The sequence below is a fragment of the Montipora foliosa genome, chromosome 12 (assembly GCF_036669935.1).
Source record: "Montipora foliosa isolate CH-2021 chromosome 12, ASM3666993v2, whole genome shotgun sequence".
NCBI classification, from domain to species: domain Eukaryota; kingdom Metazoa; phylum Cnidaria; class Anthozoa; order Scleractinia; family Acroporidae; genus Montipora; species Montipora foliosa.
In genome coordinates, this window is record NC_090880.1 from 30,487,749 (window position 1) to 30,510,248 (window position 22,500).

Sequence of the window (22,500 nt, forward strand, 5' to 3'; positions counted from 1 at the left end):
TGTCCGAAAGTATGCACCTCTGGGAACTATTCTGACATCATAATCTATGGCTTCAATGGTTGTTGCCAACCTGTCCTCTTCTTTTACAATAACCTACCATTAAAATGAAATGTCAAAATATTGTAGAAGACTAATTTAACAAAGCAGCAAGGGCCTAGGGCCGGTTGCTCGAAGTCTGGTTAGCGCTAACCGTTGGTTAAGAGGTATCGAAACCTATAAGTTTCCATGTTATTTAACGCTGGTTAGCGCTAACCATGCCTCGAGCAACCCGGGCCTGGAGTGGAACTTCTAAAATCACATTATATTTTGTCCCCTTTAACCCACTGACTACTTGGAGTGAGACTATACATTTTACTATGTCTAACTCCAAACAATTTTACTTGTCAATTGGAGGACTAATTCAGGAGTCAATGGGTTAAAATAATAATATGCTCAAGAATATAATATTTATTACACAGCAGGCTCTGTAACAGAGAGGCACATTATACATGTACTTTGAGGTTCCATGGCAAGATTAATACACATTGGGGCCTGTCAATGCAAGTCTTTAGGCTCTATGACTATGAATACATGCATTTCCTATGCAAAGCTCAAACATGCCTTAGCTACCACCAGCATCACTACTTTAGAGAATAACAAAATTTCCCAAGATCATTCTTTTGCACCGGGCAGGTTTGTGACAAATCTTTGCAAAGTGCTTTTAGCTTCTGAAAACCTAACCAGATTTGAAGAACTCATTGAATTACAGAAATGTGAGATAAATTATTACGAGGTTCATACATACAGCCCTTCAATCATATTACCTATGATAACCTAGATTTCATATTATTCATATTAATTAGAAACAAAACTTACAATGTTTTCTTCCTCTCCACCATCTCCATCTTGGTTCTCCCCTTTTTTCATCTCTGTGTGTTCATATTCATACGAAGGATCCCCAGTAAACCGCCCCTTCACAAATGAGCAGTTGTGCCGCATACTCTCTGTCACTACTGGCAATAATCCCCAGTGTACACAATCTTGACTATACAAAAACAAAAAGGAAATGACTGTGGGAACTGTTGCTCACAACAGTAGAAGGTTCTCCCTGCCGCTACACCTAGGAAGCCCTTGAGGAAGGGTATTCACAATAAAAATGAGGCAGACAACACTTTTCTTTCCTAGAGTGCACATCAGAGATTTTGGTCTCCCTTCAGAAGTTTGAATAATGAGCTAAAAGCTATCTATTACTAATACTAACTATAATTTTGAACAAATAGACTTACAGTGGAAACTGTGAAAAATAACCTACTGGTAAAATTACTATCCTTAAAATCATCACAGGTTTCACTTGTCAGCTATAAGGGAAAAGGCAAGGAACTTTATTTAAGCGTCTAGTCATTCCAGTGCTGGAGCGCTAATTGGGGACACTGTAAACTGAAATTAACAATTAACACAAAGTCAAATGTTGGTTTTTGAGGAGAGGGGGAAACCGGAGTACTCGGAGAAAACCTCTCAGTGCAGAGTAGAGAACCAACAAACTCAACCCACAATGTCACCAAGTCTGGGAATCAAACCCGGGCCACATTGGTGGGTGGTGAGTGCTCTCACCACTGCGTCATCCCAATTTAGATGGTAAGAGTTTTGGTCATAACTTTTGGGCATGCGCCCACAATGCTTTAACACCATACCTTATGAAATGACGTACTGCTAGTTGCAAGCATTTTTAAAGTCCTGGGAAACGATCATTCAGTCTTAATTTCTCTTTTGGGATCAAAAGCCCTTAATTAAGTCAATTCCAGACTGGACTCTTGTAATTTAATAATTTGTAGTCTGGCATGATGCACTGAGGATGTACGTGTAAATTATTGTGGAAATTGCACGTGCTCAAAATAGAAAACTCGTGCACTGTAATCATTTTAACTGAAGGTCTCTCCTGAGGATCCCTATCAATTAAAATATTGCACTGCACAGTTATCTGTTTAGTATAAGTGCAAGTTTAATAATTAAAATTAAGCTTAATAATTTAATATTCAGTTAACAAACTGGCCATGCAAGAAAGTAGTAACGTGAATCCTAGCTGGCCAAGCGCCAAGATGTCACAAGCTACCTTGCAGTTTACCTGTAGAGTGTTTTTCTGTCCTTCAACTCGTCTTTTCCTACTCCCTGTGCAATGAAGTAGTTGCTCTTTACTCCAAGAATCTTGCCCCAAAATTTTACTCCTCGAAACTTGTAATTGCTTTTCAAAATCACCAACGAAGACTGCAAAGCTGCCTTCTGTTCCGTACTCAAAACAACACCACTACTGCCCACATAGTCGATTGCCATGTTAAGACCTTCTGCTTCCATATTTTCAATGGAAAATAATCGATTGACAAGACAGAGGCCTTCACAGATCTTCGTTTTCTTCCTCTACTGTATGTGATTTTGTTACCAGTGCGATGTTGTCATGGCAATTTTGATTGAATCCGCTGGCCTATAGCCTATGCCCGCACAACTCTAGGCGCCAGTCAAGTCGAGGGAGAGTCGGTCTTGAATGGAACGAAAACAAATGCATCTGAGGAGAGGGATATTGAACGCACAGTCAGAGAATGGAGGAGTTAGTGAGAATGAGACTAAGGTTAGAAAATTTGGCTTTTCACGGCTAATGGCTATTTTTACCCGTCACGGTTAACTTACATGAAAAACAAAGAAACGTCCCTCGTTGAAAATGAAAGTCTTATTTTTTTTCTTTTTGGGGTTCTCTGTGTTAGTTAGTAGGGTGTTAGTACACCTTGAAAAGAATAAGTCATTGGTCATCAGAATGCGACTTACATTTTTGTCAAGACCTCCAACTGGGGGCAAGAGAGGATGAGGTAAGAGAACGGATCCCTCATACACGTGCCAATGATAGTTTTTTCTTTTTTAAATCTAATCTTAGGTACGCAGCTATTTTTAGAGAGGCACCTGATTGACCAGTTGTAATGACGTAATGACATTTTAAATATCCATGGCGTTGGGAACGAGAAATCAAAATAGCTTGGCGAAACCAAACACTGTGATGGGCATGGGGGTCCGTTCTCTTACCTCATCCTCTCTTGCTGGGGGTTATTTCGGACTTGTTTTGTCTTGTCAGAGAAGCTTAGCGAGATGGAATGTCCACGAGAATAGCAAAGGAGGTAAAACGGTGTCGAGTTCTCTGAAGTCTCTAAATAGTTCGAAACACTCCCTATTCCACTTTTAAAAGTAAAAAAAAAAATCACGCTAAATGCTTTTAATTTTTTTCTCGGCTAACGGTTCTTTTGTTGTTGTCATTTTCACGCCTAAAGATTAACCCCATTGAGACGGAGGTTGCACCAACATGGCGGCCCCATACAAAACTCTACAAAGTTGCGGGAAAAGATCCGACAAATAACTCAGAAACGATGCACCGCACAGATCTGAGAATTGGAGAGAAGATTTCTAAATTAGTCTCCTACAACATTCCAAGTTTTTGGCTTTTTTCACTGATTCGTGTGATAGACATAAAGGTGATGTTCCAGAATTTGTCATGAATGTTACAGGAACTTTTCAGATCACAGATCACAGAGGCGGTCATGATTTTAAATCCCCAGTCATTGAATCACTTACTTGTTAAACTATTAAGTGCTAAGTGCTTGTTTGATTGTTGTTTTTTTTTTTTGTACTTTTTTGGCGATAAACGGTCTGCAGAACTTGGCTCCGCCCTGTAAGGGTCCGTACAAGAAGTACTCATTAAAATATCAGCTGTTTTGGGTCAATGTAGGCTCAGATATAAACATCACGTGACAGATGTCCAGTCCATATCACGAGAACGAGCGAGTTCGATTTAATCTAGTAGGTTTATCATTATATAAGTGGTTTCGGGAGCCATCTTCGTCCACAGAAGCCCACGGGCTGGCATCATTAAGCCGGAATGTGGGTACAGGCAACCCTTTGAAAGAAAACAGAGCTGAGAGATGGTTTCATGCAGACTGGGACGCCTAACATGCTCTGTTGTAAACATGGCGGTTCACGAGTGAAGTTGTCTCTCTGGCCTTTCTGTGGACGAATTCCAGGACCTACCGATACAACTTGCGCAAGTTCTGAAAGCTAAAAACTTCAATTGATGCGGTATTTTGCTGGTAGGACTGGGTGGCCCGACACTTATGAAAAAAAAAAATTAATATATAACATGAGCATCGGGAGTCTTCCCTTGTCATGGAATGGCAGAATTACCCAGAATTCTTTTTGGGCATGAGCGAGGCAACTTAAGAAGCAGGAGACTGGCCCTCATCGAATGGCTGAAGCGCGGCCAGAGGAAAATATTTCTAGCCAGATACTATGGTCTTAGTTTTATTTTTTCTTACGTATCAGCTAAGTTGTAAAATGCGCTACCTGATTTTATCCGTACCTATGAGTTTACTGGTTTTAAAAGAGAATCCAGGGCCGCATTTGGTACAGCGGCTTTTCTTTTTAATGAATATATCTTTAAATATTCTGTATTTAGAGTGTATCTGTATATGCTATGTATTTTAGCTGCAAATGTAATGTCTTGAAGGGATTAGCTGCTGTAGTTATTCTGAAATTCGAGATGAAATAAAGTTTATGCACATATGTATGTTACCTTTTACAGGGCGCATGCGCACACTTTGTAATCTGCGACTCCAGTGCTTACCATATGACAGATAAAACGATTTTCCCTTGAATATATAAGCCATCAAATTCTTACGTTAAATTGACAAGGGCGGTTTGGAGCTGTGAGTAGGCGTGGGATTTGTCACATATGGTTTAGGGGCCGACATATCTCTCCCTCGATGCCGTACCGGGAGGCAAGGTCGGTAGCAGAAAGCAGCGAAGGGCCAACTGCGTCCAAAAGCGATCGCACGGGCCGAAATCCCGGGATGACTCGTTTGGTACGACGCTCCAGCGCCGGATGTCTGGAGGTACTGCGTTTTTTTCTCTTGTTCAAACATTCCCTCAGCGCATGCGTAAATGTTCTGTAGCTCTCCCAAAGAAATTAACATGCTGGTCTTTACCAGCAATTGACATTTCACTTCACGATTCTACAGGCAAGAACGTAACGTAAGAACCGTGCGTGTCTGGTCTTCTCGAGACAGAGCTGAGAGATGGTTTCATGCAGACTGGGACGCCTAACATGCTCTGTTGTAAACGTGGCGGATCACGAGTGAAGTTGTCTCTCTGGCCTTTCTGTGGACGAATTCCAGGACCTACCGATACAACTTGCGCAAGTTCTGAAAGCTAAAAACTTCAATTGATGCGGTATTTTGCTGGTAGGACTGGGTGGTTCGACACTTATGAAAAAAAAATTAATATATAACATGAGCATCTGGAGTCTTCCCTTGTCATGGAATGGCAGAATTACCCAGAATTCTTTTTGGGCATGAGCGAGGCAACTTAAGAAGCAGGAGACTGGCCCTCATCGAATGGCTGAAGCGCGGCCAGAGGAAAATATTTCTAGCCAGATACTATGGTCTTAGTTTTATTTTTTCTTACGTATCAGCTAAGTTGTAAAATGCGCTACCTGATTTTATCCGTACCTATGAGTTTACTGGTTTTAAAAGAGAATCCAGGGCCGCATTTGGTACAGCGGCTTTTCTTTTTAATGAATATATCTTTAAATATTCTGTATTTAGAGTGTATCTGTATATGCTATGTATTTTAGCTGCAAATGTAATGTCTTGAAGGGATTAGCTGCTGTAGTTATTCTGAAATTCGAGATGAAATAAAGTTTATGCACATATGTATGTTACCTTTTACAGGGCGCATGCGCACACTTTGTAATCTGCGACTCCAGTGCTTACCATATGACAGATAAAACGATTTTCCCTTGAATATATAAGCCATCAAATTCTTACGTTAAATTGACAAGGGCGGTTTGGAGCTGTGAGTAGGCGTGGGATTTGTCACATATGGTTTAGGGGCCGACATATCTCTCCCTCGATGCCGTACCGGGAGGCAAGGTCGGTAGCAGAAAGCAGCGAAGGGCCAACTGCGTCCAAAAGCGATCGCACGGGCCGAAATCCCGGGATGACTCGTTTGGTACGACGCTCCAGCGCCGGATGTCTGGAGGTACTGCGTTTTTTTCTCTTGTTCAAACATTCCCTCAGCGCATGCGTAAATGTTCTGTAGCTCTCCCAAAGAAATTAACATGCTGGTCTTTACCAGCAATTGACATTTCACTTCACGATTCTACAGGCAAGAACGTAACGTAAGAACCGTGCGTGTCTGGTCTTCTCGAGACAGAGCTGAGAGATGGTTTCATGCAGACTGGGACGCCTAACATGCTCTGTTGTAAACGTGGCGGATCACGAGTGAAGTTGTCTCTCTGGCCTTTCTGTGGACGAATTCCAGGACCTACCGATACAACTTGCGCAAGTTCTGAAAGCTAAAAACTTCAATTGATGCGGTATTTTGCTGGTAGGACTGGGTGGCCCGACACTTATGAAAAAAAAAAATTAATATATAACATGAGCATCGGGAGTCTTCCCTTGTCATGGAATGGCAGAATTACCCAGAATTCTTTTTGGGCATGAGCGAGGCAACTTAAGAAGCAGGAGACTGGCCCTCATCGAATGGCTGAAGCGCGGCCAGAGGAAAATATTTCTAGCCAGATACTATGGTCTTAGTTTTATTTTTTCTTACGTATCAGCTAAGTTGTAAAATGCGCTACCTGATTTTATCCGTACCTATGAGTTTACTGGTTTTAAAAGAGAATCCAGGGCCGCATTTGGTACAGCGGCTTTTCTTTTTAATGAATATATCTTTAAATATTCTGTATTTAGAGTGTATCTGTATATGCTATGTATTTTAGCTGCAAATGTAATGTCTTGAAGGCATTAGCTGCTGTAGTTATTCTGAAATTCGAGATGAAATAAAGTTTATGCACATATGTATGTTACCTTTTACAGGGCGCATGCGCACACTTTGTAATCTGCGACTCTAGTGCTTACCATATGACAGATAAAACGATTTTCCCTTGAATATATAAGCCATCAAATTCTTACGTTAAATTGACAAGGGCGGTTTGGAGCTGTGAGTAGGCGTGGGATTTGTCACATATGGTTTAGGGGCCGACATATCTCTCCCTCGATGCCGTACCGGGAGGCAAGGTCGGTAGCAGAAAGCAGCGAAGGGCCAACTGCGTCCAAAAGCGATCGCACGGGCCGAAATCCCGGGATGACTCGTTTGGTACGACGCTCCAGCGCCGGATGTCTGGAGGTACTGCGTTTTTTTCTCTTGTTCAAACATTCCCTCAGCGCATGCGTAAATGTTCTGTGGCTCTCCCAAAGAAATTAACATGCTGGTCTTTACCAGCAATTGACATTTCACTTCACGATTCTACAGGCAAGAACGTAACGTAAGAACCGTGCGTGTCTGGTCTTCTCGAGACAGAGCTGAGAGATGGTTTCATGCAGACTGGGACGCCTAACATGCTCTGTTGTAAACGTGGCGGATCACGAGTGAAGTTGTCTCTCTGGCCTTTCTGTGGACGAATTCCAGGACCTACCGATACAAATTGCGCAAGTTCTGAAAGCTAAAAACTTCAATTGATGCGGTATTTTGCTGGTAGGACTGGGTGGCCCGACACTTATGAAAAAAAAAAATTAATATATAACATGAGCATCGGGAGTCTTCCCTTGCCATGTAATGGCAGAATTACCCAGAATTCTTTTTGGGCATAAGCGAGGCAACTTAAGAAGCAGGAGACTGGCCCTCATCGAATGGCTGAAGCGCGGCCAGAGGAAAATATTTCTAGCCAGATACTATGGTCTTAGTTTTATTTTTTCTTACGTATCAGCTAAGTTGTAAAATGCGCTACCTGATTTTATCCGTACCTATGAGTTTACTGGTTTTAAAAGAGAATCCAGGGCCGCATTTGGTACAGCGGCTTTTCTTTTTAATGAATATATCTTTAAATATTCTGTATTTAGAGTGTATCTGTATATGCTATGTATTTTAGCTGCAAATGTAATGTCTTGAAGGCATTAGCTGCTGTAGTTATTCTGAAATTCGAGATGAAATAAAGTTTATGCACATATGTATGTTACCTTTTACAGGGCGCATGCGCACACTTTGTAATCTGCGACTCCAGTGCTTACCATATGACAGATAAAACGATTTTCCCTTGAATATATAAGCCATCAAATTCTTACGTTAAATTGACAAGGGCGGTTTGGAGCTGTGAGTAGGCGTGGGATTTGTCACATATGGTTTAGGGGCCGACATATCTCTCCCTCGATGCCGTACCGGGAGGCAAGGTCGGTAGCAGAAAGCAGCGAAGGGCCAACTGCGTCCAAAAGCGATCGCACGGGCCGAAATCCCGGGATGACTCGTTTGGTACGACGCTCCAGCGCCGGATGTCTGGAGGTACTGCGTTTTTTTCTCTTGTTCAAACATTCCCTCAGCGCATGCGTAAATGTTCTGTAGCTCTCCCAAAGAAATTAACATGCTGGTCTTTACCAGCAATTGACATTTCACTTCACGATTCTACAGGCAAGAACGTAACGTAAGAACCGTGCGTGTCTGGTCTTCTCGAGACAGAGCTGAGAGATGGTTTCATGCAGACTGGGACGCCTAACATGCTCTGTTGTAAACGTGGCGGATCACGAGTGAAGTTGTCTCTCTGGCCTTTCTGTGGACGAATTCCAGGACCTACCGATACAACTTGCGCAAGTTCTGAAAGCTAAAAACTTCAATTGATGCGGTATTTTGCTGGTAGGACTGGGTGGCCCGACACTTATGAAAAAAAAAAATTAATATATAACATGAGCATCGGGAGTCTTCCCTTGTCATGGAATGGCAGAATTACCCAGAATTCTTTTTGGGCATGAGCGAGGCAACTTAAGAAGCAGGAGACTGGCCCTCATCGAATGGCTGAAGCGCGGCCAGAGGAAAATATTTCTAGCCAGATACTATGGTCTTAGTTTTATTTTTTCTTACGTATCAGCTAAGTTGTAAAATGCGCTACCTGATTTTATCCGTACCTATGAGTTTACTGGTTTTAAAAGAGAATCCAGGGCCGCATTTGGTACAGCGGCTTTTCTTTTTAATGAATATATCTTTAAATATTCTGTATTTAGAGTGTATCTGTATATGCTATGTATTTTAGCTGCAAATGTAATGTCTTGAAGGGATTAGCTGCTGTAGTTATTCTGAAATTCGAGATGAAATAAAGTTTATGCACATATGTATGTTACCTTTTACAGGGCGCATGCGCACACTTTGTAATCTGCGACTCCAGTGCTTACCATATGACAGATAAAACGATTTTCCCTTGAATATATAAGCCATCAAATTCTTACGTTAAATTGACAAGGGCGGTTTGGAGCTGTGAGTAGGCGTGGGATTTGTCACATATGGTTTAGGGGCCGACATATCTCTCCCTCGATGCCGTACCGGGAGGCAAGGTCGGTAGCAGAAAGCAGCGAAGGGCCAACTGCGTCCAAAAGCGATCGCACGGGCCGAAATCCCGGGATGACTCGTTTGGTACGACGCTCCAGCGCCGGATGTCTGGAGGTACTGCGTTTTTTTCTCTTGTTCAAACATTCCCTCAGCGCATGCGTAAATGTTCTGTAGCTCTCCCAAAGAAATTAACATGCTGGTCTTTACCAGCAATTGACATTTCACTTCACGATTCTACAGGCAAGAACGTAACGTAAGAACCGTGCGTGTCTGGTCTTCTCGAGACAGAGCTGAGAGATGGTTTCATGCAGACTGGGACGCCTAACATGCTCTGTTGTAAACGTGGCGGATCACGAGTGAAGTTGTCTCTCTGGCCTTTCTGTGGACGAATTCCAGGACCTACCGATACAACTTGCGCAAGTTCTGAAAGCTAAAAACTTCAATTGATGCGGTATTTTGCTGGTAGGACTGGGTGGCCCGACACTTATGAAAAAAAAAATTAATATATAACATGAGCATCGGGAGTCTTCCCTTGTCATGGAATGGCAGAATTACCCAGAATTCTTTTTGGGCATGAGCGAGGCAACTTAAGAAGCAGGAGACTGGCCCTCATCGAATGGCTGAAGCGCGGCCAGAGGAAAATATTTCTAGCCAGATACTATGGTCTTAGTTTTATTTTTTCTTACGTATCAGCTAAGTTGTAAAATGCGCTACCTGATTTTATCCGTACCTATGAGTTTACTGGTTTTAAAAGAGAATCCAGGGCCGCATTTGGTACAGCGGCTTTTCTTTTTAATGAATATATCTTTAAATATTCTGTATTTAGAGTGTATCTGTATATGCTATGTATTTTAGCTGCAAATGTAATGTCTTGAAGGGATTAGCTGCTGTAGTTATTCTGAAATTCGAGATGAAATAAAGTTTATGCACATATGTATGTTACCTTTTACAGGGCGCATGCGCACACTTTGTAATCTGCGACTCCAGTGCTTACCATATGACAGATAAAACGATTTTCCCTTGAATATATAAGCCATCAAATTCTTACGTTAAATTGACAAGGGCGGTTTGGAGCTGTGAGTAGGCGTGGGATTTGTCACATATGGTTTAGGGGCCGACATATCTCTCCCTCGATGCCGTACCGGGAGGCAAGGTCGGTAGCAGAAAGCAGCGAAGGGCCAACTGCGTCCAAAAGCGATCGCACGGGCCGAAATCCCGGGATGACTCGTTTGGTACGACGCTCCAGCGCCGGATGTCTGGAGGTACTGCGTTTTTTTCTCTTGTTCAAACATTCCCTCAGCGCATGCGTAAATGTTCTGTAGCTCTCCCAAAGAAATTAACATGCTGGTCTTTACCAGCAATTGACATTTCACTTCACGATTCTACAGGCAAGAACGTAACGTAAGAACCGTGCGTGTCTGGTCTTCTCGAGACAGAGCTGAGAGATGGTTTCATGCAGACTGGGACGCCTAACATGCTCTGTTGTAAACGTGGCGGATCACGAGTGAAGTTGTCTCTCTGGCCTTTCTGTGGACGAATTCCAGGACCTACCGATACAACTTGCGCAAGTTCTGAAAGCTAAAAACTTCAATTGATGCGGTATTTTGCTGGTAGGACTGGGTGGCCCGACACTTATGAAAAAAAAAATTAATATATAACATGAGCATCGGGAGTCTTCCCTTGTCATGGAATGGCAGAATTACCCAGAATTCTTTTTGGGCATGAGCGAGGCAACTTAAGAAGCAGGAGACTGGCCCTCATCGAATGGCTGAAGCGCGGCCAGAGGAAAATATTTCTAGCCAGATACTATGGTCTTAGTTTTTTTTTTCTTACGTATCAGCTAAGTTGTAAAATGCGCTACCTGATTTTATCCGTACCTATGAGTTTACTGGTTTTAAAAGAGAATCCAGGGCCGCATTTGGTACAGCGGCTTTTCTTTTTAATGAATATATCTTTAAATATTCTGTATTTAGAGTGTATCTGTATATGCTATGTATTTTAGCTGCAAATGTAATGTCTTGAAGGCATTAGCTGCTGTAGTTATTCTGAAATTCGAGATGAAATAAAGTTTATGCACATATGTATGTTACCTTTTACAGGGCGCATGCGCACACTTTGTAATCTGCGACTCTAGTGCTTACCATATGACAGATAAAACGATTTTCCCTTGAATATATAAGCCATCAAATTCTTACGTTAAATTGACAAGGGCGGTTTGGAGCTGTGAGTAGGCGTGGGATTTGTCACATATGGTTTAGGGGCCGACATATCTCTCCCTCGATGCCGTACCGGGAGGCAAGGTCGGTAGCAGAAAGCAGCGAAGGGCCAACTGCGTCCAAAAGCGATCGCACGGGCCGAAATCCCGGGATGACTCGTTTGGTACGACGCTCCAGCGCCGGATGTCTGGAGGTACTGCGTTTTTTTCTCTTGTTCAAACATTCCCTCAGCGCATGCGTAAATGTTCTGTGGCTCTCCCAAAGAAATTAACATGCTGGTCTTTACCAGCAATTGACATTTCACTTCACGATTCTACAGGCAAGAACGTAACGTAAGAACCGTGCGTGTCTGGTCTTCTCGAGACAGAGCTGAGAGATGGTTTCATGCAGACTGGGACGCCTAACATGCTCTGTTGTAAACGTGGCGGATCACGAGTGAAGTTGTCTCTCTGGCCTTTCTGTGGACGAATTCCAGGACCTACCGATACAACTTGCGCAAGTTCTGAAAGCTAAAAACTTCAATTGATGCGGTATTTTGCTGGTAGGACTGGGTGGCCCGACACTTATGAAAAAAAAAAATTAATATATAACATGAGCATCGGGAGTCTTCCCTTGCCATGTAATGGCAGAATTACCCAGAATTCTTTTTGGGCATAAGCGAGGCAACTTAAGAAGCAGGAGACTGGCCCTCATCGAATGGCTGAAGCGCGGCCAGAGGAAAATATTTCTAGCCAGATACTATGGTCTTAGTTTTATTTTTTCTTACGTATCAGCTAAGTTGTAAAATGCGCTACCTGATTTTATCCGTACCTATGAGTTTACTGGTTTTAAAAGAGAATCCAGGGCCGCATTTGGTACAGCGGCTTTTCTTTTTAATGAATATATCTTTAAATATTCTGTATTTAGAGTGTATCTGTATATGCTATGTATTTTAGCTGCAAATGTAATGTCTTGAAGGCATTAGCTGCTGTAGTTATTCTGAAATTCGAGATGAAATAAAGTTTATGCACATATGTATGTTACCTTTTACAGGGCGCATGCGCACACTTTGTAATCTGCGACTCCAGTGCTTACCATATGACAGATAAAACGATTTTCCCTTGAATATATAAGCCATCAAATTCTTACGTTAAATTGACAAGGGCGGTTTGGAGCTGTGAGTAGGCGTGGGATTTGTCACATATGGTTTAGGGGCCGACATATCTCTCCCTCGATGCCGTACCGGGAGGCAAGGTCGGTAGCAGAAAGCAGCGAAGGGCCAACTGCGTCCAAAAGCGATCGCACGGGCCGAAATCCCGGGATGACTCGTTTGGTACGACGCTCCAGCGCCGGATGTCTGGAGGTACTGCGTTTTTTTCTCTTGTTCAAACATTCCCTCAGCGCATGCGTAAATGTTCTGTGGCTCTCCCAAAGAAATTAACATGCTGGTCTTTACCAGCAATTGACATTTCACTTCACGATTCTACAGGCATGAACGTAACGTAAGAACCGTGCGTGTCTGGTCTTCTCGAGACAGAGCTGAGAGATGGTTTCATGCAGACTGGGACGCCTAACATGCTCTGTTGTAAACATGGCGGTTCACGAGTGAAGTTGTCTCTCTGGCCTTTCTGTGGACGAATTCCAGGACCTACCGATACAACTTGCGCAAGTTCTGAAAGCTAAAAACTTCAATTGATGCGGTATTTTGCTGGTAGGACTGGGTGGCCCGACACTTATGAAAAAAAAAAATTAATATATAACATGAGCATCGGGAGTCTTCCCTTGTCATGGAATGGCAGAATTACCCAGAATTCTTTTTGGGCATGAGCGAGGCAACTTAAGAAGCAGGAGACTGGCCCTCATCGAATGGCTGAAGCGCGGCCAGAGGAAAATATTTCTAGCCAGATACTATGGTCTTAGTTTTATTTTTTCTTACGTATCAGCTAAGTTGTAAAATGCGCTACCTGATTTTATCCGTACCTATGAGTTTACTGGTTTTAAAAGAGAATCCAGGGCCGCATTTGGTACAGCGGCTTTTCTTTTTAATGAATATATCTTTAAATATTCTGTATTTAGAGTGTATCTGTATATGCTATGTATTTTAGCTGCAAATGTAATGTCTTGAAGGCATTAGCTGCTGTAGTTATTCTGAAATTCGAGATGAAATAAAGTTTATGCACATATGTATGTTACCTTTTACAGGGCGCATGCGCACACTTTGTAATCTGCGACTCCAGTGCTAACCATATGACAGATAAAACGATTTTCCCTTGAATATAGAAGCCATCAAATTCTTACGTTAAATTGACAAGGGCGGTTTGGAGCTGTGAGTAGGCGTGGGATTTGTCACATATGGTTTAGGGGCCGACATATCTCTCCCTCGATGCCGTACCGGGAGGCAAGGTCGGTAGCAGAAAGCAGCGAAGGGCCAACTGCGTCCAAAAGCGATCGCACGGGCCGAAATCCCGGGATGACTCGTTTGGTACGACGCTCCAGCGCCGGATGTCTGGAGGTACTGCGTTTTTTTCTCTTGTTCAAACATTCCCTCAGCGCATGCGTAAATGTTTTGTGGCTCTCCCAAAGAAATTAACATGCTGGTCTTTACCAGCAATTGACTTTTCACTTCACGATTCTACAGGCATGAACGTAACGTAAGAACCGTGCGTGTCTGGTCTTCTCGAGACAGAGCTGAGAGATGGTTTCATGCAGACTGGGACGCCTAACATGCTCTGTTGTAAACATGGCGGTTCACGAGTGAAGTTGTCTCTCTGGCCTTTCTGTGGACGAATTCCAGGACCTACCGATACAACTTGCGCAAGTTCTGAAAGCTAAAAACTTCAATTGATGCGGTATTTTGCTGGTAGGACTGGGTGGCCCGACACTTATGAGAAAAAAAAATTAATATATAACATGAGCATCGGGAGTCTTTCCTTGTCATGGAATGGCAGAATTACCCAGAATTCTTTTTGGGCATGAGCGAGGCAACTTAAGAAGCAGGAGACTGGCCCTCATCGAATGGCTGAAGCGCGGCCAGAGGAAAATATTTCTAGCCAGATACTATGGTCTTAGTTTTATTTTTTCTTACGTATCAGCTAAGTTGTAAAATGCGCTACCTGATTTTATCCGTACCTATGAGTTTACTGGTTTTAAAAGAGAATCCAGGGCCGCATTTGGTACAGCGGCTTTTCTTTTTAATGAATATATCTTTAAATATTCTGTATTTAGAGTGTATCTGTATATGCTATGTATTTTAGCTGCAAATGTAATGTCTTGAAGGCATTAGCTGCTGTAGTTATTCTGAAATTCGAGATGAAATAAAGTTTATGCACATATGTATGTTACCTTTTACAGGGCGCATGCGCACACTTTGTAATCTGCGACTCCAGTGCTTACCATATGACAGATAAAACGATTTTCCCTTGAATATAGAAGCCATCAAATTCTTACGTTAAATTGACAAGGGCGGTTTGGAGCTGTGAGTAGGCGTGGGATTTGTCACATATGGTTTAGGGGCCGACATATCTCTCCCTCGATGCCGTACCGGGAGGCAAGGTCGGTAGCAGAAAGCAGCGAAGGGCCAACTGCGTCCAAAAGCGATCGCACGGGCCGAAATCCCGGGATGACTCGTTTGGTACGACGCTCCAGCGCCGGATGTCTGGAGGTACTGCGTTTTTTTCTCTTGTTCAAACATTCCCTCAGCGCATGCGTAAATGTTCTGTGGCTCTCCCAAAGAAATTAACATGCTGGTCTTTACCAGCAATTGACATTTCACTTCACGATTCTACAGGCAAGAACGTAACGTAAGAACCGTGCGTGTCTGGTCTTCTCGAGACAGAGCTGAGAGATGGTTTCATGCAGACTGGGACGCCTAACATGCTCTGTTGTAAACATGGCGGTTCACGAGTGAAGTTGTCTCTCTGGCCTTTCTGTGGACGAATTCCAGGACCTACCGATACAACTTGCGCAAGTTCTGAAAGCTAAAAACTTCAATTGATGCGGTATTTTGCTGGTAGGACTGGGTGGCCCGACACTTATGAAAAAAAAAAATTAATATATAACATGAGCATCGGGAGTCTTCCCTTGTCATGGAATGGCAGAATTACCCAGAATTCTTTTTGGGCATGAGCGAGGCAACTTAAGAAGCAGGAGACTGGCCCTCATCGAATGGCTGAAGCGCGGCCAGAGGAAAATATTTCTAGCCAGATACTATGGTCTTAGTTTTTTTTTTTCTTACGTATCAGCTAAGTTGTAAAATGCGCTACCTGATTTTATCCGTACCTATGAGTTTACTGGTTTTAAAAGAGAATCCAGGGCCGCATTTGGTACAGCGGCTTTTCTTTTTAATGAATATATCTTTAAATATTCTGTATTTAGAGTGTATCTGTATATGCTATGTATTTTAGCTGCAAATGTAATGTCTTGAAGGCATTAGCTGCTGTAGTTATTCTGAAATTCGAGATGAAATAAAGTTTATGCACATATGTATGTTACCTTTTACAGGGCGCATGCGCACACTTTGTAATCTGCGACTCCAGTGCTTACCATATGACAGATAAAACGATTTTCCCTTGAATATATAAGCCATCAAATTCTTACGTTAAATTGACAAGGGCGGTTTGGAGCTGTGAGTAGGCGTGGGATTTGTCACATATGGTTTAGGGGCCGACATATCTCTCCCTCGATGCCGTACCGGGAGGCAAGGTCGGTAGCAGAAAGCAGCGAAGGGCCAACTGCGTCCAAAAGCGATCGCACGGGCCGAAATCCCGGGATGACTCGTTTGGTACGACGCTCCAGCGCCGGATGTCTGGAGGTACTGCGTTTTTTTCTCTTGTTCAAACATTCCCTCAGCGCATGCGTAAATGTTCTGTGGCTCTCCCAAAGAAATTAACATGCTGGTCTTTACCAGCAATTGACATTTCACTTCACGATTCTACAGGCATGAACGTAACGTAAGAACCGTGCGTGTCTGGTCTTCTCGAGACAGAGCTGAGAGATGGTTTCATGCAGACTGGGACGCCTAACATGCTCTGTTGTAAACATGGCGGTTCACGAGTGAAGTTGTCTCTCTGGCCTTTCTGTGGACGAATTCCAGGACCTACCGATACAACTTGCGCAAGTTCTGAAAGCTAAAAACTTCAATTGATGCGGTATTTTGCTGGTAGGACTGGGTGGCCCGACACTTATGAAAAAAAAAATTAATATATAACATGAGCATCGGGAGTCTTCCCTTGTCATGGAATGGCAGAATTACCCAGAATTCTTTTTGGGCATGAGCGAGGCAACTTAAGAAGCAGGAGACTGGCCCTCATCGAATGGCTGAAGCGCGGCCAGAGGAAAATATTTCTAGCCAGATACTATGGTCTTAGTTTTTTTTTTTCTTACGTATCAGCTAAGTTGTAAAATGCGCTACCTGATTTTATCCGTACCTATGAGTTTACTGGTTTTAAAAGAGAATCCAGGGCCGCATTTGGTACAGCGGCTTTTCTTTTTAATGAATATATCTTTAAATATTCTGTATTTAGAGTGTATCTGTATATGCTATGTATTTTAGCTGCAAATGTAATGTCTTGAAGGCATTAGCTGCTGTAGTTATTCTGAAATTCGAGATGAAATAAAGTTTATGCACATATGTATGTTACCTTTTACAGGGCGCATGCGCACACTTTGTAATCTGCGACTCCAGTGCTTACCATATGACAGATAAAACGATTTTCCCTTGAATATATAAGCCATCAAATTCTTACGTTAAATTGACAAGGGCGGTTTGGAGCTGTGAGTAGGCGTGGGATTTGTCACATATGGTTTAGGGGCCGACATATCTCTCCCTCGATGCCGTACCGGGAGGCAAGGTCGGTAGCAGAAAGCAGCGAAGGGCCAACTGCGTCCAAAAGCGATCGCACGGGCCGAAATCCCGGGATGACTCGTTTGGTACGACGCTCCAGCGCCGGATGTCTGGAGGTACTGCGTTTTTTTCTCTTGTTCAAACATTCCCTCAGCGCATGCGTAAATGTTCTGTGGCTCTCCCAAAGAAATTAACATGCTGGTCTTTACCAGCAATTGACATTTCACTTCACGATTCTACAGGCATGAACGTAACGTAAGAACCGTGCGTGTCTGGTCTTCTCGAGACAGAGCTGAGAGATGGTTTCATGCAGACTGGGACGCCTAACATGCTCTGTTGTAAACATGGCGGTTCACGAGTGAAGTTGTCTCTCTGGCCTTTCTGTGGACGAATTCCAGGACCTACCGATACAACTTGCGCAAGTTCTGAAAGCTAAAAACTTTAATTGATGCAGTATTTTGCTGGTAGGACTGGGTGGCCCGACACTTATGAAAAAAAAGAATTAATATATAACATGAGCATCGGGAGTCTTTCCTTGTCATGGAATGGCAGAATTACCCAGAATTCTTTTAGGGCATTAGCGAGGCAACTTAAGAAGCAGGAGACTGGCCCTCATCGAATGGCTGAAGCGCGGCCAGAGGAAAATATTTCTAGCCAGATACTATGGTCTTAGTTTTATTTTTACTTACGTATCAGCTAAGTTGTAAAATGCGCTACCTGATTTTATCCGTACCTATGAGTTTACTGGTTTTAAAAGAGAATCCAGGGCCGCATTTGGTACCACGGCTTTTCTTTTTAATGAATATATCTTTAAATATTCTGTATTTAGAGTGTATCTGTATATGCTATGTATTTTAGCTGCAAATGTAATGTCTTGAAGGCATTAGCTGCTGTAGTTATTCTGAAATTCGAGATGAAATAAAGTTTATGCACATATGTATGTTACCTTTTACAGGGCGCATGCGCACACTTTGTAATCTGCGACTCCAGTGCTTACCACATGACAGATAAAACGATTTTCCCTTGAATATATAAGCCATCAAATTCTTACGTTAAATTGACAAGGGCGGTTTGGAGCTGTGAGTAGGCGTGGGACTTGTCACATACGGTTTAGGGGCCGACATATCTCTCCCTCGATGCCGTACCGGGAGGCAAGGTCGGTAGCAGAAAGCAGCGAAGGGCCAACTGCGTCCAAAAGCGATCGCACGGGCCGAAATCCCGGGATGACTCGTTTGGTACGACGCTCCAGCGCCGGATGTCTGGAGGTACTGCGTTTTTTTCTCTTGTTCAAACATTCCCTCAGCGCATGCGTAAATGTTCTCTGGCTCTCCCAAAGAAATTAACATGCTGGTCTTTACCAGCAATTGACATTTCACTTCACGATTCTACAGGCATGAACGTAACGTAAGAACCGTGCGTGTCTGGTCTTCTCGAGACAGAGCTGAGAGATGGTTTCATGCAGACTGGGACGCCTAACATGCTCTGTTGTAAACATGGCGGTTCACGAGTGAAGTTGTCTCTCTGGCCTTTCTGTGGACGAATTCCAGGACCTACCGATACAACTTGCGCAAGTTCTGAAAGCTAAAAACTTCAATTGATGCGGTATTTTGCTGGTAGGACTGGGTGGCCCGACACTTATGAAAAAAAAAATTAATATATAACATGAGCATCGGGAGTCTTCCCTTGTCATGGAATGGCAGAATTACCCAGAATTCTTTTTGGGCATGAGCGAGGCAACTTAAGAAGCAGGAGACTGGCCCTCATCGAATGGCTGAAGCGCGGCCAGCGGAAAATATTTCTAGCCAGATACTATGGTCTTAGTTTTATTTTTTCTTACGTATCAGCTAAGTTGTAAAATGCGCTACCTGATTTTATCCGTACCTATGAGTTTACTGGTTTTAAAAGAGAATCCAGGGCCGCATTTGGTACAGCGGCTTTTCTTTTTAATGAATATATCTTTAAATATTCTGTATTTAGAGTGTATCTGTATATGCTATGTATTTTAGCTGCAAATGTAATGTCTTGAAGGCATTTGCTGCTGTAGTTATTCTGAAATTCGAGATGAAATAAAGTTTATGCACATATGTATGTTATCTTTTACAGGGCGCATGCGCACACTTTGTAATCTGCGACTCCAGTGCTTACCATATGACAGATAAAACGATTTTCCCTTGAATATATAAGCCATCAAATTCTTACGTTAAATTGACAAGGGCGGTTTGGAGCTGTGAGTAGGCGTGGGATTTGTCACATATGGTTTAGGGGCCGACATATCTCTCCCTCGATGCCGTACCGGGAGGCAAGGTCGGTAGCAGAAAGCAGCGAAGGGCCAACTGCGTCCAAAAGCGATCGCACGGGCCGAAATCCCGGGATGACTCGTTTGGTACGACGCTCCAGCGCCGGATGTCTGGAGGTACTGCGTTTTTTTCTCTTGTTCAAACATTCCCTCAGCGCATGCGTAAATGTTCTCTGGCTCTCCCAAAGAAATTAACATGCTGGTCTTTACCAGCAATTGACATTTCACTTCACGATTCTACAGGCATGAACGTAACGTAAGAACCGTGCGTGTCTGGTCTTCTCGAGACAGAGCTGAGAGATGGTTTCATGCAGACTGGGACGCCTAACATGCTCTGTTGTAAACATGGCGGTTCACGAGTGAAGTTGTCTCTCTGGCCTTTCTGTGGACGAATTCCAGGACCTACCGATACAACTTGCGCAAGTTCTGAAAGCTAAAAACTTCAATTGATGCGGTATTTTGCTGGTAGGACTGGGTGGCCCGACACTTATGAAAAAAAAAATTAATATATAACATGAGCATCGGGAGTCTTCCCTTGTCATGGAATGGCAGAATTACCCAGAATTCTTTTTGGGCATGAGCGAGGCAACTTAAGAAGCAGGAGACTGGCCCTCATCGAATGGCTGAAGCGCGGCCAGCGGAAAATATTTCTAGCCAGATACTATGGTCTTAGTTTTATTTTTTCTTACGTATCAGCTAAGTTGTAAAATGCGCTACCTGATTTTATCCGTACCTATGAGTTTACTGGTTTTAAAAGAGAATCCAGGGCCGCATTTGGTACAGCGGCTTTTCTTTTTAATGAATATATCTTTAAATATTCTGTATTTAGAGTGTATCTGTATATGCTATGTATTTTAGCTGCAAATGTAATGTCTTGAAGGCATTTGCTGCTGTAGTTATTCTGAAATTCGAGATGAAATAAAGTTTATGCACATATGTATGTTATCTTTTACAGGGCGCATGCGCACACTTTGTAATCTGCGACTCCAGTGCTTACCATATGACAGATAAAACGATTTTCCCTTGAATATATAAGCCATCAAATTCTTACGTTAAATTGACAAGGGCGGTTTGGAGCTGTGAGAAGGCGTGGGATTTGTCACATATGGTTTAGGGGCCGACATATCTCTCCCTCGATGCCGTACCGGGAGGCAAGGTCGGTAGCAGAAAGCAGCGAAAGGCCAACTGCGTCCAAAAGCGATCGCACGGGCCGAAATCCCGGGATGACTCGTTTGGTACGACGCTCCAGCGCCGGATGTCTGGAGGTACTGCGTTTTTTTCTCTTGTTCAAACATTCCCTCAGCGCATGCGTAAATGTTCTGTGGCTCTCCCAAAGAAATTAACATGCTGGTCTTTACCAGCAATTGACATTTCACTTCACGATTCTACAGGCATGAACGTAACGTAAGAACCGTGCGTGTCTGGTCTTCTCGAGACAGAGCTGAGAGATGGTTTCATGCAGACTGGGACGCCTAACATGCTCTGTTGTAAACATGGCGGTTCACGAGTGAAGTTGTCTCTCTGGCCTTTCTGTGGACGAATTCCAGGACCTACCGATACAACTTGCGCAAGTTCTGAAAGCTAAAAACTTCAATTGATGCGGTATTTTGCTGGTAGGACTGGGTGGCCCGACACTTATGAAAAAAAAAAATTAATATATAACATGAGCATCGGGAGTCTTCCCTTGTCATGGAATGGCAGAATTACCCAGAATTCTTTTTGGGCATGAGCGAGGCAACTTAAGAAGCAGGAGACTGGCCCTCATCGAATGGCTGAAGCGCGGCCAGAGGAAAATATTTCTAGCCAGATACTATGGTCTTAGTTTTATTTTTTCTTACGTATCAGCTAAGTTGTAAAATGCGCTACCTGATTTTATCCGTACCTATGAGTTTACTGGTTTTAAAAGAGAATCCAGGGCCGCATTTGGTACAGCGGGTTTTCTTTTTAATGAATATATCTTTAAATATTCTGTATTTAGAGTGTATCTGTATATGCTATGTATTTTAGCTGCAAATGTAATGTCTTGAAGGCATTAGCTGCTGTACTTATTCTGAAATTCAAGATGAAATAAAGTTTATGCACATATGTATGTTACCTTTTACAGGGCGCATGCGCACACTTTGTAATCTGCGACTCCAGTGCTTACCATATGACAGATAAAACGATTTTCCCTTGAATATATAAGCCATCAAATTCTTACGTTAAATTGACAAGGGCGGTTTGGAGCTGTGAGTAGGCGTGGGATTTGTCACATATGGTTTAGGGGCCGACATATCTCTCCCTCGATGCCGTACCGGGAGGCAAGGTCGGTAGCAGAAAGCAGCGAAGGGCCAATTGCGTCCAAAAGCGATCGCACGGGCCGAAATCCCGGGATGACTCGTTTGGTACGAGGCGCCAGCGCCGGATGTCTGGAGGTACTGCGTTTTTTTCTCTTGTTCAAACATTCCCTCAGCGCATGCGTAAATGTTCTCTGGCTCTCCCAAAGAAATTAACATGCTGGTCTTTACCAGCAATTGACATTTCACTTCACGATTCTACAGGCATGAACGTAACGTAAGAACCGTGCGTGTCTGGTCTTCTCGAGACAGAGCTGAGAGATGGTTTCATGCAGACTGGGACGCCTAACATGCTCTGTTGTAAACATGGCGGTTCACGAGTGAAGTTGTCTCTCTGGCCTTTCTGTGGACGAATTCCAGGACCTACCGATACAACTTGCGCAAGTTCTGAAAGCTAAAAACTTCAATTGATGCGGTATTTTGCTGGTAGGACTGGGTGGCCCGACACTT

At 43.2% G+C, this 22,500-nt stretch overlaps 1 protein-coding gene across 1 annotated transcript in view; it reads right to left on the reverse strand.

Annotated features, from left to right (window-relative positions):
- The window catches only part of LOC137978737 (radial spoke head protein 9 homolog), a 6,720-nt gene extending 4,295 nt beyond the window's left edge, over positions 1–2,425 (reverse strand). Inside the window, exons 1-3 of the mRNA XM_068825772.1 lie at positions 2,102–2,425; positions 856–1,024; positions 1–93 (exon numbers count right to left, since the gene is read on the reverse strand). The exon at positions 1–93 is cut by the window's left edge and continues 37 nt beyond it. Of these exons, the coding sequence (XP_068681873.1) occupies positions 1–93; positions 856–1,024; positions 2,102–2,328 (489 nt within the window). The 5' untranslated portion in view covers positions 2,329–2,425. The remainder of the gene's footprint in view (positions 94–855; positions 1,025–2,101) is intronic.
- Between the last annotated feature and the right edge of the window lie 20,075 nt (positions 2,426–22,500).